Raw genomic sequence first — 18,639 nt, forward strand, 5'->3', positions numbered from 1 at the left:
ATGTAGGCTCTGGGTCCTGAGTAGAGTTCACAGAAAATAGCTGCCTTGGATAATAACCCCATTTTCACTGTTTCTCTTGCCCTTTTCTCACTTCTCTTCATCTCTGCTTTCCCCATGTGTAGGTCACCAAGGAGACAGGCTACTCTTTGGCTTTCCAGCCTATACCCCAAAAGTCCCACCCAATTTTTGTCTTATTCTGAGTTACCTCACATCCCACATTACCTTATCTTTTTCACTTTCTTTCCTTCCATCAAATTCACATTCTTTCAACATGTCTCAGCTAGGTTATATATTAACTGTGGACAAAGAAAATGCTTGAAAGCCATTTCAGTCCCCTATTGCCCACTGTTCACCTCATCAACATCCCCCCCCACACACACCCCAATATATCTTTCTGTGGGTCTAAGACAGTCTCAAATTAGTGAATTCCAGGCTGAATATTTATGATCTGGCAGGGAAGGGTGGGGTCCTTAAGCTCTCCAGAAAGGCCCGTACCGGGAGGAAGCAGCCTTAGGAGAACAGCAGGCAGGGGCATCTTGCCTTCCTGTCCCCACCCCCAATCCCAGGGAAGTGTGGCTCAGTTTGCTCTTTTGTGCTTTCAACAAAGGCTGGTTGAGTGGCACAGGATGCTGCACTAGGACCTACGAAAGGACTCTTAAAATAATAGTCTTTGTCCTTATAGGTTAGCTGGAAAGACAGAATGTGACAATCAATTAAATTTTTTAAGTGATCAAAATGAGTTCATATAAAGAAAATCAAAGGTCAGAAAACAAAGGAGGAATTCATACCAACCTAAAAAAAGAAAAAATAGCCAGGATGGAATGGTATAACTGTAACTAAGCCTTGAAGGACGGGGAGAATTCAGGCAAGCCAGACTATAAATCAGACTTCCCAGATGGTAACATTAGTTTTTTTATTTGATCTTGTGGGACATTCTCTGCCCATGTGAAGGTTAAAGAAGCATCTAACAATACCTCATAGTGGTGACATTTTCAAAGGGTAATGAGTTCTCATTTCAAAATCTAGAAACTCAGGAGCCCTATACCCTTTACTTATTTTCTGCTTGCAACTGAAGTCTGCCGTGGCTACCTGCTCAGCTTGCAGACACCTCCCACAGTTCTCCATAGCCAGAGGCCCTGAGAAGTAGAGAGTTTTTGAAGATGAGGCCAAGGACTTTGAGGTCACATAAACAATGAAGTCACCCAGGAGAGAGGCAAAAGACTCGGAGCCATATGTTGAACAACTTGTTGAGTGCACCCAAGGAGATGCTGGTAGATGACAGTGTCAGGCAGCCAACTCAGTGCTAGGTCAATGGAGGACAGTAGCTTTGCTTTCAAGGTAGGAGCCATGTGCAAATTGCAGTAATGGAAAGGAGCCACAGATGTGGTGGAGGGGAAGCTGCCTAAGTTCTCTGAAACAGTGGACTCCTTTCCTAGCAGGGCAAAGTGGATGGAACAGAGAACTAGATTCCTCTGAGATCTGTCCATTTCTCATCTGCCTTCCACCACATGAAGCCCCTAATTCCTGCATTCCACTCAGAATTCTAAAGAATGAATCTTAATTGTTTCCGGGCATGGGAAGAATGGGGAGGTGGAGGGTTGACTTGCATGGGATGGAGTGCTTGGAACATGCAGGGGTGTTGGTCCAGATGTGTCAGGCTGCAGGGGGCACTTCTAAAACTGGCTGTCTGGAACTCTCCCACAGCTGCCCTAGAGCCTTCTCCCCCTCTGAGTTGAGGGTATTAGGATGTAGGTGTTGGGATTTTTTTTTTTTTTTAACTTTTGATCAGCCATTTTCCTTGAACTACATGTGGAAATAATTAGAGCATGAATGCTGAGTAAATGTGAGCTCTGGCAGCCCCAGACATACTTCAGTGACAGGTTCTTGGCAGGAATGGAGACTTGTGAATCTCCTGTGAATTTCCTTTAGGGATTCTCTCCTTTCTTTTCTTCCCTTTTTTCATGCAAGGCAAACACAAGTCGAATAAAACTTTAGCTCACCACGAGTGAAATCAGACCACTCAATTGGGGTCCAGTTACTGCTTCCCTGATTTCCTCTGCCGGGATCCAGGAGGGAATAAAAAGGCATTGTTTATGAATGTCCGTGGACTATAAGAACCAACTTTAATTCCCCCAGCAAAGCCCCTGAAACACCGTCAAGAGCTCTGTAGGTAACCAGTCTTTGTTTTTGCAGCGCTGGGGATTGAACACAAGAGTCTCACTCATGCTAGGCAAGCAACTCTATCACTGAACTACATCTCCTGCCCCATGAATTCAGTGTGAGGAACTTAGTTAACATCTACAAACTCTGCATTTTAGAGATGAGAAAACTGAGGCTCCAACTTTCCATAAGTCACACTGCACTTGAGGCAGAGACATGTCCAGGACCCCTCTCCAGCCTCCTGCATTAGTCTTTCTAAGTGCCTGTCTCTGGTCGAGCCTCTGCATTACTGTCTCAGACTTCAGTGGAGGTCTAAGAGCTTTTTTTCTTTCTTTCTTTTTTTCTATCTTTTTTTTTTTTTTTGGCTGTTTCATCCCAATGTTCACCAGTTTATTTCTCATGCAGTAGTGCAATGGTATTCATCATCAAGTCATTCATTCCTTGGAGCTCTCTAGACTAACTAGTCTTCTAGGTTTCTGAGTATTCCTCCTCTCCTTTCTTGGCTTCTGTGCCTTGAGCCCTCATTCAGTTGTGCAAGCTGTTAACTGCCCAAGGAGGTAAGTGCCTGAAATCCAACCAGCACTCTGCTTACCAAACCTTCTAACTTCACCTGGTGCCCCGGTTTTTTCTGGTTTGTACGGAGAACCCCTGTGAACTACAGGCAGTCTGTTCTCCTGCACGCACGCACGCACACACACACACACATACACACACATACATTCATTCTCTCTTCTCTCTCTCTATTGGGGGGGGGGTATTTTTAACTTGGAATTGAACCCAGTGGTGCTCTATCACTGAGCTACATCCCCAGCCCTTTTTCTTTTTTATTTTGGGACAGGATCTCATTAAGTTGCTGAGTCTCACTAAGTTGACCAGGCTGGCCTTGAACTTGTGATCCTCCTACCACAGCCTCCTAAGTTGCTGGGTATACAGGGGTAAATGCCCAATTCCTACTCTCTCTGTGCTGTCTGCTCATCCTTTCCATTCCTCTGCCCAGCTGCCCTCAGCCTTCTATCCACCATTTGCTTCTAAGCTCATTTGTTCCTTCGTCCCCATTTCTCATTCCTATACAGATGATATCTGGATGTGCATCTTTGGCCTTTATTTTCAACTGTCGTTGGGATGTGTATCCATAGACTCATTCAGACTTGACTCATTCCCGCCTGCCCCTCCCTCACTTGACCCTTCCCAAGACTCCATCTCTTACAAACACTCCTCTAAACCTCCAGGGAAGGAATCAAAGATCTTGAGCCAATTTGGATTTTTCAGTCTGAAAAGGCAAACACAGAGTCCATGTGACAGATTCTGTAAAATAAGAAGATAGTTAAGGTAAACAGCATTGTCCCTTTTGAAATCTGAACACAGCAATCTGTAGTAGGCACATAGTACATTATCATATAATGAGTAGATAATCAGGAGCATGTCGTATCCCATAAGATGTGATAGAGCTGGACCTGGAAATTAATACAAAGGAGAATTTTTATAAATTTTCTTTTGAGACAGGGCCTTGTTAAGTTGCCCAGACTGTCCCCAAATTTGCCATCCTCCTGCCTCAGCCTCCTAAGTTGCTGGGATTACAGGCATGCACCATTACACCAAGCAGACTTAAATAATTCTTAGTTGGCAAGTCCACAATGGGTGATTTGTACCTCAAAGCTAATCCTTCTGGTGTAATGCACCCCTTATTTTGATGTTGTGGAGCCCAGCCATGCTTTCCCAGAAGCACCTTGAATGTTGCTGTCACTGGCCACTGACAGACTAACTTGAATGGACCCCAAATGACATTTTTAATTTTTAAATGTTTTTGCTTAGGTTAACTTCAGTTACTTTACATAAACAAACAAGACTCCAAACTTATATGGCTAAGATGCCAAATCAAGAACCCTGTGCATGCCAGGCAAAAATGACACTTTAATGTGTGGAGACCACCGGAAGCTGCTGAAATATTTTAAGCCAGTGTGTGACTTCACAGAATCAGCAAGGAGGACAAACGGAGAAAGGCAAGACTGATGCAAAGAGTCCGGTTTTAAAATGCTTTTTAAATATCCAATTGAGAGAAAGATTTAGGCAAGCTTCTTCATGTTTTTCTATATACTTGCTGATTAGGTCAGATCTGCTTGAGTTCTGATTTATTCATTCATTTATACAAAGAAGAAAGAAAGGTATAGCTGATTCCTACAGGGGCTACAGACTCATGCCTCTACCCTTACTTTTCTTCCATGCGTTCTATTCAAAATTGTAACTGCTGCCATTAACTCCCCAACACTCCAGACCATCCTCTCCTGTTTTATTGTTCTTCATATCACATATCACCACCTCGCATAGCACACGTTTTACTTATCTGTTTCTCTCACTAAAATTGAAGTTTTTTGAGGATGGGTATGTGTGTCTGTTTTATTTACTGCTGTCTCCTCTGGGTTCAAGTAGCACCTGGCAGTTAGAGAATCCTTAAGAAATACACAGGGCTGCTGGGTTTGGTGAATACCTCTGTTATCCCAGAGATTTGGGAGACTGAGGCAGGAGGATTACAAGTTCAAGGCTAGCCTGGGTAACTTAGTGACAGGTAACTTAACTTGTCTCAAAACTAACTAACTAAATAAATACGAGCCATGGCTGTAGCTCAGTGTTAGAGGAGATTGCTTAGCATGCAGGAGGCCTTGAGTTCGATCCCCAACACTACAAAACAAAACTCTTCACTGGCTTACTAGTACTTCACTTCCGTCAACAAGTCCAGATTCTTAGCATGTTATTCCAGGTGAGCCCTTTACAACAGTCTTTGTCCCACCCTTTCCCCAATGTTCTTCAAATCTGAGCCATCCTTGGCTCCTTGAGCAAGACCTGGGCTTTCCTGGTTCTGGGCCTCTGCATCCACATTACTGCACTCTGGCCCTGCTCCTGCGGCACCATCTGGTAAACCGCTCAGCCTGTAGAGGCTTCCTTCCCACAGCACCAGCACCTCATCACTCAACTCTGTGGTGCCACAGATTATTTGGGCTTGTGCCTGCAGTGTCCCAGTGAGCTACAAACCTGACTGACCGTCAGAACCACCTGACAGTTTGTTTTCTTGCTAGAATCCAGGGCCCCACCCTAGACCTACAAAATCAGTCTCTGGAGGAGGAACCAGGGAATCTGTATTTTATAAAATTACTGGAGAAGATCAGACAGGGTTTAGGGGTGGGGATGAGGTCTTTGGCAGCTCAAAGACCACATCTTTGTGAAGCCTTCCAAGCCAGCCTCTAGTTTCTTTTTATTTTTAAACAGATTTATTAAAAAATATCGTTATCAATGAAATTTTTATACATTGAAAATATACAACTTGATGTTTTGGTATTTGTGTCCATTGTGAAACTATCACTCTAATCGAACTAATTGACACAATTTATTACCTCTACATACTTACCATTGTATGTGTAGAAGATGTTACTATTCTCTTAGCAGATTAGAAGTACCCATGTTAACTGTACCATCATAGATACTTCCGATTTGTAAGAAAATAGAATTTCTTATTTTGCATAATTGAAACTTTGTATCCCCAAACGACATTTAATGTAAAAACTGTTAATTGAGCATTTTCTCAGACAGGACCCATAGTGGGTCTGTGGGAAAGCCAAGGATGGAAGGCCTTTAGAATCTTCTTAAGGTAAACTATCTGTGCATAAAATATTCAATAAGGCTGAAACACACTGAAGGCCCAAAAGCCATTGTTAGAAAGGTCTTGTTTATGAATAAAATAATAGGGCAAGTGGAGACTTAGATTTACCATGATGCTAATTAAGCATCAGTTTTAGTTCTTTTACTTGCAAGGCCTCTTGCAGGGCCTTGTGCCCAATTTTGCATTCAAAGTTGTGTGCTTTTTTTTTTTCCTTACAGAGGGCCCCCAAATTGTTTAAGCTTCAGGCCTCACAAAACCTGGACCTTGAGCTGAGGGATTGGTTGTGAATACATTTAAGGGAGGGGCCCTTATGGTAGGGTTGGCACAAATGCAGTGTCTACTGCCAAGTGCATCAGAACTACTGCTAAAATCATCACACCTCTTTCCGCCTCTTTCCCTAGCTTATGCAGGATGCACGAACACATTCCTTTTTCAAGAAAAAGAGAGAGATTGAGCAAGTCACGTGGCACTCCAGCTAGATTCCCAGGGTCTGAAGCAATTTTACTCTTTCTTCTTGGCTTTCTCCGGCTTTATTACAGAGTTCCACTCCAGACCAGCTCTCTGGAAGCAGCCAGCATCCCACCCTAAGCACCACACCCCAGGGCCCCTGCCCCCACTCTCTCCAGTTCTGTGAATTCCTTTGTCCCCAGCTCCACAGTACTCTGTGTTTCTGAGGGGCCCTGATGTTCCTGTGAAGTTTCCATGACTAATTCTGGCAAAGCAAGGAGAGCTTTTCTCACGGCAACAAAGCCACTCTGTCACAGTATAGTGGCAAGTGGAGCCAGAATTCCACCATTCCACCTTGGCAAAATCAGGGCCTTTTTTTTTTTTTTTCCTTTTAAATAAAGTGGAAAGGAGGAAGAGGTTGGAGGGGGCAGAGCCGACCCAGTTCATGTTAGTGAAATGACAGTATATTAAGCTGACAGTTTTATGGCTTTGCTTTTATAAGCTTCCTCCCCTGCCAAAACATACTGTTCTTCTAGAAATTGTTTGACTTCAGAATACTTTCTTTTGAACATTCAAAGTATATTTTATGCTCAGACCTAATGCTGGTTGGTCCAGAGTCTCAGACACATGATCACCTCCACTGGTGATTTTGCAAATAATTTGCTTTTCCATTTGCTTGCAAACATAATTTCCTTTTTGTAAGACTTTGGATTCAAGATGATACCTTTCCTGGTTTTGAATCAAAAGCAGTTTAGTAGAAAGAAACTGGTGTTAAAGTCTGGAGGCCTAGGACTAGGACCTGGCTCTGCACTCTGCAGCTGTGAGATCTTGGACCAGTCACTTATGACTGTGAACCTCAGCTTTGTTTACATCACAGGATCTTAAATCTGGAAGAGCCTCCTGCCTGCCTATATTAAAAGGGCTTGAGAGTCAAAAATGGTAGTAACAAACACATATTCATCAAAATTGATGAATAATTATAAAGTATTATTATTTCCATGTAATAGCTGACAGTTGCTCAGAGAGAGTATTTTTCTGGTAAAAGAAATATTCCTGATCAATCTTTTACCAAAGGGAATCTGCAATGTGAAATTAACCTTAACCAAATCCTCAGAGCCCAGTTTTAACACATACCATGAAAACAACAGGGATGCAAGTCAGAAATGAAAGCATAAAGCTAGAACAACCTGAGAGTTCTCTGTTTTGGAGGCAAATATTTTGTTGATTTTTATCACTATATCTGGGTGCCCACACTTACAGAATATAACCCCTGCTCCCATGTAACCCATTGAATTCATGGATAAATTCAGACTTAGGTACCTATTAATGCTGTTATATAAATGGATCTGCCTATAGCCTCATGCCCGTAGAGAACATGCATGTGCCCAAGTGATTATCTGTACATAGGTGATATTCTTCTCCAGTATTGGGACCTAATTCCAAAAATTATTATGGCGATAAACCAGATAGTTCTGTTTCATTCATAAGAAGTGCATTGCACCCTGTGCCAGCCTTTGTAGCTATCCCCTGCCCCCATGGTTCCCTGCCTCCACCATACTTCATACAGGAACATCGAGGTTTAGGTCAGGTCAACCTGTGTTCTGTTTCTGAGCTCTTTCACTAGTTATGTGGCCTCCATATGTCACAGATTTTCTGCATCTCTTACATGGGACTCAGGTGGTAAGGACAGAATACCGCTCAGTTGTAGGTGCTGTGGTTAACATCAGGTGGGGTCTTATGAGCTTGTCGTTCCTGACTAGACTGCTGCCTTAGACCTACCAGGTTGCTCTGATTCCAGCTTCTCTCCATCCAGGCTGCCTTGCCCTTTAAACTAGAATTTCAGAATCGGAAAGGACTCGATACAAATTCACATTCCAAAACATCACATTCATCATGTCACCTGCTAGACCCAAACCTTCTAAAGGCCATTGCATGAGATCCACAGAGAGATCCTCAGATCAGCTGTTGAAACCCACACCACTCACCACCTCCCCTGCTGCCCCGCTCCATCATTGCTGTCTTCCTCACTTCTTTTCTGTCTCTCTCACCGTGACACTCCTCACCATGCAGCCATCACTGCCCATGAGCCTTTTCATTCAGTGTTTTTCCCAACTCAGGGTGATTTTCTCTCTGACTCAGAATTGGTCACTCAACAGATTAGTAAGGCCACCTTCCACCTTAAGAAACATTCTGGGAATCTTAGGGATGCACCTGACACTTTTGCTCCCATAGAAGATGGTGCTTGGAGAAGGGTTTTCAGTGGCACAAAGATGTGACCACTCTGGAGAAAAATTTCTTCGTTCTTGATTTTTTTTTTTTCTGCATTGAAGCCTGCCTGTGAACTGTGGAGGGCTTTGAGGGCTGCAGGGAAGACATTCCTTCCCAAATTGGCAGATTCTCCTGCCTACTCTTGTAGGGTGTCTGTCCTGTTTCCTCATCTCCTGCACCACTTTTCACTGGGAAAACAGCTGGGCAGAGCTGCAGGAGCCAAGACTACTTCTGCATTGCAGCTCTGGGCTGTGGAAGACAAAGAGAGAGATTGCCACCTATTGACAGACGTGTCACCTGCAAAGAGGAATGGTTGTATAACTGGTGGCCTCCCTCATCGCTGCAAACAGGACTCCGGGGTTGTTAGGCCCATTGCTTTTTGCCATTCCATCAGCCCTCCTTCTTTCAGTATTACTATTCCACTGTAAGCAAGGACAAGGAAGAATGGGGTCATGACAGCTGAAGGTGACAATGACAGCGTCTCAGTGGGAAAACTGAAAATAAATTACCCACTGTAGTAACAGCCATTTTCTGTTGTGCGGCAGACACTCTGCAGCCTGCAATATGTCTTATTCAGTCCTCACAACAACCCTCTGAGGATCTGTATTTCCATTTTATACATGAGGAAACTGAGGTTTAAAGAGAGTACCTTGTCCATGACCATGGCAAGGAAGGAACAGAGGTGGGATGTCGAGCTCCTCGACACTTTCTCCTTACACCTATTAATTACACAGTTTATATGCCCATTTAGTTTCCTTAACCTTAAGTCATCTGGACATGAAATAAGTCTAATATATAATAAATCATTTAGCAGGTATTTTATAAAGAGAAGCTATGTAGCTATGTATAAATAGAAGCTTGGTTATCTATTATCTGGAGATCTGGTTTGAATCCTAGCTCCTCTCATTTCTAACTTTGGGACCTTGGGCAAGTTATTTGACCATTCTGATCTTCAATGTCCTCATGTATAAAATGGATAATAATAATATACATGTTCTTGCAGGGTTGTCCACACAGTAAGATGAAGTTTTATAAAAAAAAAAAAAAAAAAAAAAACTCTTTGTAAATTTTAACTGTACTATTCAAGGGTGAGTCAAAGATATTGTCTCCAAATGGATTTTTGAAACTATTTTTGAAAAATGACTTGTACTGAATTCAATTTATAAGGAAAAACTTTTATTTTTAATCCTCACTAAAAACAATATATGATAAAAGGAGGCCCTGTAAGGGTCATCTGCTATTCTGCAGTCCTCTGTCAGATATTCCCATTAATCACACTTTGCATGGGCAGCTTGCTTTACTGTGATGCACTTCCAAATATATTATCTCGTTTCATCTTCATAGTATTTACTCCTATTTTACACATGAAGCTCAAAAAATTAAAGTGACTAGTTAGGGATGTGCAGCAAGCCAGAAGAGGTTTGTGGGTGTTTGCTTGTGGAACTATGTGCAGGTGTGTCCTTGAGTGCAGGCAATGTGTCTGAGCATGCTTTTTGTGTGTCTGAAGCACATGGGACACACCCACAGGGATTGGTACATCTAATGAAAGGGAGCGGGTGGGGAGAAGGGTATCCTGAGATTGTTTTTTTGTTGGTGGTGGTTTTTTAACACTGATCAGCAATAGCTTTTTCCTATTCCTTTTCGATATTGCATTACATTCCCAGGCAGAGTTCTCAGAAGAGGGGCCCTGTCAGGAGAATAGGCTTGATTTTATCAGCATTCCATGTTTAGAAACAACAGCTCCCTGGTCCACCTACTCCTCTGGGAATTACTTCCTCTTTTCTTCCTTGCTTGCCAGCTTTATTGAATTTGCCTTAGCAACATCCAAAAAAGAATTGGTTTAGCAACAGCATGTGAACCAATGAAATGTGAGCATGCAAATTACTTCTAGACCAATAGGAGACCTCTCCAAGACTGTCAAGCCCCCAAGTGGGGGGTGGGGTGGGGGAGAACAACCTGGAGTTTGTAGAACAGCCTCAGGGTGGCAGCAAACCAACTGGATTGGCCATGGGTCCCCAGCTTTCAAGCCTCTACTTTGTTTTCTTGCTTTTTTTTATTCATAAATATAACATATTTACCAGCTATAAAAGCCTTACTGTGGCCTGCAATATGGACTCTTGCCTTTACCACAGCTAGCCCTGTGACCCCAGCATGCCACCTGCCATCTTTATTGTCACAATCAGTGCCTTTGGTGACTGCCAACCTAGCCAGTCAGGAAGAAGGGCTGAAGAAATTTCATTCTCTTTAGTTTAATCACCTCTACTGCTGGGCTCAGTAGTGAGTGAGGTGGAGTTGGCTTTCTGCCACCAATGAATGGGAGGGAAGGAATGTGCCACCAACAGATTAGCTCCTGTCAGTACCCATCTGATCGGGACTCCTGACCAGCAAGGGACTTGAGGGGAGTTCTCTCTTTTGGGTGATTTGGCCCTCATATTCCTGAAGCCAAAGCAGACACGTATAGGGGACAAATATCAAATAACTCCATATTTCCATGGTTTAGCCATCTTTCTTTGTCTTTGAGATGATATTGTATTTGACACCACCTGATGAGGTTTTAGACTATGAGATGTTCATATTTCTTTTCAGTGTTCCTATCACTACCTGGCATAGTCTTTTCATCCTTTAAGAATCACTTGAGACGTCAAATCTTCAGAAAGTCCTATTTGATTTTTGCATTCCTCTGCTACCCTGCAGCTCCCTGGAACCCCTATTATTGTACTTTCATTACTATATATATGAATGTGTGTGTGTGTGTGTGTGTGTATATATATATATATATATATATATATTCATTCCTAAATGTCTCTTTCCATGAGAGTCATAGAGCTTCTTGAGAAAAAGGATTGTCCTTTGTATCTCCAGCCCTAAATGTAGTGTTGGCATACAATAGATGCTGGATAATCATTTTCTAAAGAAAGAAAGCATGAAAGAAAGTAATTCTTACTCATGGAGAAATAATCTTAAGGACTCAGAGATACCTGAGCCTAGGCCCAAGCAGTGCCAGGGAGTATGGTGCTGACTGTGGAGGATCAACTTTTGGCTGATCAAAACCCTTTAGCACCATGAGTTGCAACTCCAGACCAAAGTCCGAGCTTGAAAGATAATCACCACCATTGGCTGATCCTGTGATAGGCTTATCTCAGTAACATGGTTTCCTTTATTTGTCTTTTAGGAAGAACTAAGAAGCAAATCCAAAATCTGTGCCAATGTGTTCTGTGGAGCCGGCAGGGAATGTGCCGTCACAGAGAAGGGAGAGCCCACATGCCTCTGCATTGAGGTAGGTGCTTATGTCAGGAGCAGAATGACGGTGGCCAAGACCCGTGTGGCTGCCTTGCTGGAGCTGCCAATAAGCAGAGCAGTGCCAACAATTTCATTATCTTTATAAAAGTACACCTTGTCTACGTAAAAGGCATGTAGTATTTTTCCCCAGGGTTAAAAATCTGATGCATAGTTTTTAATGTAGAAGTTTTTCTTATAAAAAATATGTTTAGTTATATAAGAGCTTTTTAATTAAAAAATTGGCAATTGCTGGGTGCAATGGCACATACCTGTAATCCCAGCAGCTGGGGAAGCTGAGGCAGGAGTCTTGCAAGTTCAAAGCCAGCCTCAGTAACTTAGCAAATCCCTGAGCAACTTAGGGAGACCCTGTCTCAAAACAAACAATAAAGAAAACAAGCTAGGAATGTGTCTTAGGGCTTAGTGGTTAAGCAACTTTGGGTTCAACCCTGGAAACAAACAAACAAACAAAAAGCAATTGTTTTATTTAAGCCAAATAGTATAAACATTTATTCAGACATAAAATTAATAATCTTTCCTCAAAACTGTCCAATCCCATTAGTCTGAGATAACTGCTATTATCAGTTTTGTATTTATTGTTCCAGGGGGTTTTTGTGTGTGTGTGCTAATATAAACCTGTGTTTCCCCCTATTTTATGCAAAAATGAAATTACAATCCTTATAGATAAAAAGATATGTAATTTATATCTTGCATTCATCAATATATCATGGACAGCATTCCAGAACAGAACAGTTTTAACTCCTTTTAAAACTGATGCATAATATTTATTAATATAAAAGAACTAGGTTTATTAAATTATTTTTTCATAGATGGCCACGTAAGTGGTTCTTTGAGTTGCTTATCACCACAAACAATAACATTCTTGACAAATTTCCTTTCATGCTTCTCCCTTTGTTTCTGTAGGATCAAGCCACCAAGGCTCTAGGTCAAAAGATGTGCCAAGGTTTTTAAAATAGTGAACAGAAATGCAGGTTTTGCAATTTTGTTTTTAGATGACATCTAAAAAGCAAAGTGAGCCTTTGAAAGATAGTCAAAATTCTAGTAAATTCTCACTTCCAAGGTAGACATAAATACCTTGGATATGTGCTCTTTTTTTCCTCCCTCTGTCAAACCAACCTAAAACCTGGCAACCAGGTCTTTTCTCAAATAACTATATCAACTTAGTCCCCAGATTCAGGACCCTGATCCATTGCTGCAGAAAAGCAAGTTTCCCAACTTGGAAACCTAAAAACCTGATCCTACTGAGGATCTTTTTGCTGTGAGAGGTCCTCAATAGAAGTATACTGACTACAAAGTGATGGCATAAGCCCTGACTTAGGATCTGGAAGCCTCACGTCTAGTCTTGGCTTAGCCACATATAGTTGTGTGGTTTTGAGTGAACTAATTCCCACCAGATGCCATAAAGATAGTTTATATGTTTGTTTTCATCGACTCTTTCTTGTTACGGTCCCTTTATCAGGTCTAGGCTGAATTTGCTTTCCCCTTCTTCCTTTCTCCCTTCAAGAAACACAAAAGTCTAAAGAAACCAAGCTTGACTGTGGTCTTGGCAAAGCTTGACTGTGATCTTTGTCAGTAGGCAAAGCTGAACCTCGTTGCCAGATGAACCTTATTCCATATTCCTGTCCATAAGGATTTACTGTAGTCCCAACCCCAGCCTCACAACAGAGGTTGTGAAACTAGGAGGAAAACAAAGTGGTCCCCAAATACTAACAAAACAAGAGATCCCTATGATTAGTCCCTAAAAGAACTGAAATATGTGTGTGTGTGTGTGTGTGTGTGTCTGTGTGTTTCCCTACCCATCAGTCTCCATATTCCCAGCTCCGGCTGTTTTGGGTCATAAATTTTTGGAATTTTGAGAGATCTTAGATCTTCCAAAGATATTGAATGACTTTTTCCAAAGTAACAAAAAATCCAGATTCCTGACTCCCAATAAAATGTCCTTTCTGTTAATTCATTAATTAATCTGAGACTGGGTAATTTATAAATAACAGGAATTTAATTCTAACAGTTCTGGAGGCTGTGAAGTCCAGTTACAAATCACAAGTTGGTTTGAAGTCAGTGAGGACCTGGTCTCTACTTCCAAGGTGGCACTTTGAACATCCTCATCTTGAACATCCTCACCTAGCAAAAGGCAGAAGGGCAAAAGGGCCTAATGCTGTGTGAAGTCTCTTTTTATTAGGGCTTTAATCTCATTCATGAGGAAAGAACCCATGACCTAATCACCTCCTGAAGGCCTTGCCTTTAAAACTGTGGTTGCATTGGGGATTATGTTTCAACATGAATTTCGGAGAGGACACAAATATTTGAGCCATAGAAGCACATCCATTTCTTCACTGAATTGAAGAGATGACTCTGGATCAGGATGGACACAGAGGGCCATGAGGGACTGAGCATTGGAGTGCCTCCAGCATCAAGTTGGGTAGGATCACTGATGGCCATGCCTGAGGCTCTCTGTCCTACGGCGGCATCGAGGTTCCATCTATGCTGGTGGGGAGTTCCCTCACAAGATGACTTTGTGTGTGTGTAAGTGCATGTTAGTGCCCATAACCACACAAGCATCCTCCCGCGGGTCTATTTCAGCAATGCAAACCTCACAAGAGGCCTGTGTGTGGCAGTAATGGCAAGACCTACCTCAACCACTGTGAGCTGCATCGCGATGCCTGCCTTACTGGATCCAAAATCCAGGTTGATTATGATGGACACTGCAAGGGTAAGCATGCTGTCACCACTACATGGTAACTCTACCTGTGGAGAGACAGGGAAGGGTGGTGTATGGCCTGGCTGACCATATGACCTTTCTACCAAGGTCACTGCCACCCAAAGCTGAGAAGACCATCCAATTGGTTGGAGATGCACCCTCCTAACATTCAGGAGCCTGCTGGGTTTTATGGATTAGGCCCCAGGGGCCTTCCAGCATCTACCTGCAGCTAGAGAGTAGTTAAGGTGATCACATAAATATAATAATAAGAAGAAAGTCCTTAAAGGAATTCCACAACTTTTCAGAATGTATAAATTAAATTTAGGCACTTCCCAGCCCTGGTACTATTATGTTTCTTCTTTTTTGCACTCAAACCATTACCATTAGAGCAAAAGGGAAGGCATCCTGTGGTTGTTGCTAATTAGACACCAGCCCCCTGCCAAGCTATCGCCCTGCCCAGCCCTCCCAGTCTTGACCTCCCCTGGAGTAACAAGAAACTGTTTCTCAGGTGTTAAGTACCCAGTGTAGTCCCTGACCAGAATGTTTCTCCACGTGAATTCTCAAAATCCCAGGAAGCCTTCAACCCAACAGAAGGAGGTGTGAGATCAGGAGGGCAACCCAGTGGACCCAAAATGTCAAACAAAGCAGAAAAGAAAAGATCCCATCCTTGGACCCTGGAAGAAGGAAAAGATAATAATTTAAGACAAACTGATAGAAAGGCTACAAACAGCCCTCCTTGAGTGGGGCAGTTTTAATCCTAGAAATATGCAGAAATTTTCTTCACTTTATGTTAACATATTTTTCCCTTTGTCTTGCAGAGAAGAAATCTGTAAGTCCATCTGCCAGCCCAGGTGAGTGCCTGCTTTTTTCCTGCCATGTGCAGGCATCTCTGAGGAAATCTTGTGTTGCCTGATCCTGCTGAGCACACAAGCTCTTCGGTTTTCAGAACCTGTGACCCAGAACACAGCTCACAAAAGCTGCAAAACACTGCATTTTTGGGGGGTGCTTGCCGATTAAAGCAGCTGTTGGAGGTGGGGGGTGTTAGCTATTTTCCATTTTCACTTCATAGTGACACTGCGTGGACAGGAAGGCCACCAAGTCCTCTTTCCAACACTCTGTAAGCATGCTCATGTCACAGGCCTTTTGAGGGACAGGCCCTTCGAAAGTTGATAACTGAAAATGCCAGTAAGACTTCTGTGGTTTTTTTCTGTCTGGACAGATTAAAATCTTATCTTGAATTGTAGTTCCAGACTGCTTTAGCCCATGCTTTCTCCAGGTCCTCATAATATCCTTGAGAGGTAGATCTTACTGTAATGACCTCACAAAAGGAGAAATTGAGGCTGAGAGATTGAGTTTCTGCATTTCACACAGAATAGGAAGGGCATAGGAAGGGCAGGGTGAAGAAGAATGCCCACTTGTTCACATCCCTGGCTCCGTGCCCCCTTCACATCCCAACATATGTTGTCTTCCAGGAATTTCCTTCTGCCAAGGCTTTCTCTACTTTGTTTCCTCATCCACCCAACTCTGGATCCCACCTGTTGCTTCCACATGGCTTACAACAGCTGTCCAGAGCAGAGCTTTGACATGGCCCTTCCTTGGCCCTAGTTTTCTGTTGTTCATAAAAGAGGATGATACAGATGGTGTGGTGTGTGCCTGTGTGTGTATGTGTGTGTGTGTGTGAGAGAGAGAGAGAGAGAGTATTTGTGTGTGTGTTACTGGGAATTGAACCCAGAACCTAGAGCTTGGCACATGCTTGCCACATGCTAGGCAAGCACTCTACCTCTGAGCTAATCCCCTGCCCTTTTTATTTTGAGATAAGGTTAGCTCAGGCTAACCTTGAACTTGTGATCCTCCTGACTCAGCTTCCTGAGTCACTGGGATTACAGGTATGTAGCACTGCACTCAGCAAGGTGGTATAAAATTTTAAATGGGAGAAAGTTTTGATAGACCTGGTTGATAAAAACAGAGAAAAATCAGGAAAAAAAAAAAAGGAAAAGAAAATCAGAAAACTTGTAGCATAACAAATGATTATGCTTTCATGTATTCATGTGTTACTTTAGCTTATCTTTGAGCCAGAAGAGCTGCTCTGCTCATTGAGTTTTCCCCCTTTTTCTTCCTAAAGTTAATGAAAATGTTCTGTATTTTTCTGCTCTATTTTTCCTCACTTAAGCAGCTCTGTTTCAACATTTTCAATCTCAATCTTAATAAATGCTTTAGTGAGATTAGCCTGACTCCTGGTTAGACACTTTCTGGTTGTGAACCCTTGTGTGATAATCCTGTCCCACCAGGTGCTGTGGGGATTGGATGGGATGACTCAGAGTCTGGGCATTGTGCTCCCCAGGGAGCGGGTGTCAGATGACCCTGGGGTTCTCCCTCACCACCTGGCTTATCTCTCTCCTCTTTCCTGCAGTCGTTTGCTATCAGGCCAATCGAGATGAGCTTCGGCGTCGCATTATCCAGTGGCTGGAAGCTGAGATCATTCCAGACGGCTGGTTCTCTAAAGGCAGCAACTACAGTGAAATCCTAGACAAGTACTTTAAGGTAATCAGTGTTGTAGTCAGGACTGTTCAGGCCCAGAGAAGGGGAAGCTTCCTTCTCCCATTGCCTGCCCAGGAGGAAATATGCAGCTGCTTAGAGTTCCTGGGTGTTTTCATGTTGTCGACCATCCCACAAAGCCGTGGAATTGCCCTGTGACCCCCTGGATAAATGGGAGTCCAGCAGTCAACCTTCAGGATCAAGCACACACATGCCGCCCCCTTGGGGCAGTTAAACCAAAGTTCTTAGAGAGGCTGTCAGTGAGAAATATGCCCAAGCTCTGTCCGCTACCCTGTAAGACACCCACAGAGCTAGCTGCTGATACTTGGTACCTTCTGATCTCACCCAGACCTGAACCACTTCAACCTTTTACCTGCCCAGATTAACATTTCTCTGTCACTGACTTCATCATCCATAGCCCTGAGTTTCCTCATCTAAGAAGAGTTAATGGACTGGCAACTCATGGGTCAGAGATTCCTCATGAACCTCGGAAGTAACATCGCCCATCAGATTTACCTGAAGCAACTGAATTCTAATTAGGGTTGGGAAAGATGCTGGTTTCAAAGGGGAAAATGAAGGAGGAAATAGTATTTGGCAATATGTTGGACTACCTGAGCTCTCTCAGAGAGCCTGAAGGTTGATAGAAAGCAGTAAAGGGCACTCTTCCAGGTGATTGACAGGAACACAGACACACATAACAACATCACACTTAGAAGCACAGACACATATACACATGTGCAACAATAGATCAGATACACATACCACCCTCAGAAATGCACACATCACAGTGACAGGTACACACAGACACACACATTCCAGTACCCACATTCTCACAGAAGCACCAAAGCCCCCTTCACTTTATGACACAGATCTCTAGGTGGGTGCTTCACTTGCTTCCCAAGCCTGCTGTTCCTGGAGCTAATAAGCCATGACTTGGGAAAAGATTCAGATGCTCGAGGGACTACATGGCAGCTCTGAGGGCACCCAGCCCACTCAACACCAGTCTAGTCTATGGATTCTTATTTTTTAACTATTATTTTGGAGCCTACAGATGGAGAAATTTTGAGTTGAGTTAAAAGAGGTATTTGATCATTTAAGACTTCTCTTGTGTTACTGTTTTTAGATAGAAGCTTCTCTATGGCAGAGATTAAATCTCTCTGGATTCCAAGTTTTGGAGATCTCACCAAGATGAAAAAGCTTAGCTCTTCTCACTTTGTCCTCTCTCTCAGCTACTCCCACAGGACAGAACCCTTGGCAGGCGTGTTTCCTCTCCCATAGACAAACATGTCACATTGCTGAGCAGGAGAGTTGGACAGGAGCAAAAAGTAACTAAAAGAAAATGCTTTTTCCAAAGCCGAGGGAGTGGTTCCTGCAGGGCCTGTTGTGCACAGTGTCTTTGCCCTGTGATTGTAGCTGGAGCTGTGGGGCCCAGCAAGCTCCTTCCAGGGGGCCTCCTGGGACCTTGTAACTGTTTGCAGTTGCCCTTTGGTGGCACCCTGCCTCAGGCATCTCTGACATCTGCTATTCGATTTGATTCCCAAGAATCCAGGCCACACTGCCCCTTGACACATCTCCACCTCCT

General features: G+C 43.1%; 1 protein-coding gene across 1 annotated transcript in view; it reads left to right on the forward strand.

Moving 5' to 3' along the window:
* Fstl1 (follistatin like 1) overlaps nucleotides 1–18,639 on the forward strand; it is a 55,775-nt gene that overhangs the window by 22,120 nt on the left and 15,016 nt on the right. The window contains exons 3-6 of the mRNA XM_027936141.2: nucleotides 11,700–11,804; nucleotides 14,405–14,534; nucleotides 15,341–15,373; nucleotides 16,933–17,063. Of these exons, the coding sequence (XP_027791942.1) occupies nucleotides 11,700–11,804; nucleotides 14,405–14,534; nucleotides 15,341–15,373; nucleotides 16,933–17,063 (399 nt within the window). The remainder of the gene's footprint in view (nucleotides 1–11,699; nucleotides 11,805–14,404; nucleotides 14,535–15,340; nucleotides 15,374–16,932; nucleotides 17,064–18,639) is intronic.

The sequence above is a fragment of the Marmota flaviventris genome, chromosome 8 (genome assembly GCF_047511675.1).
Source record: "Marmota flaviventris isolate mMarFla1 chromosome 8, mMarFla1.hap1, whole genome shotgun sequence".
Lineage (NCBI taxonomy): Eukaryota > Metazoa > Chordata > Mammalia > Rodentia > Sciuridae > Marmota > Marmota flaviventris.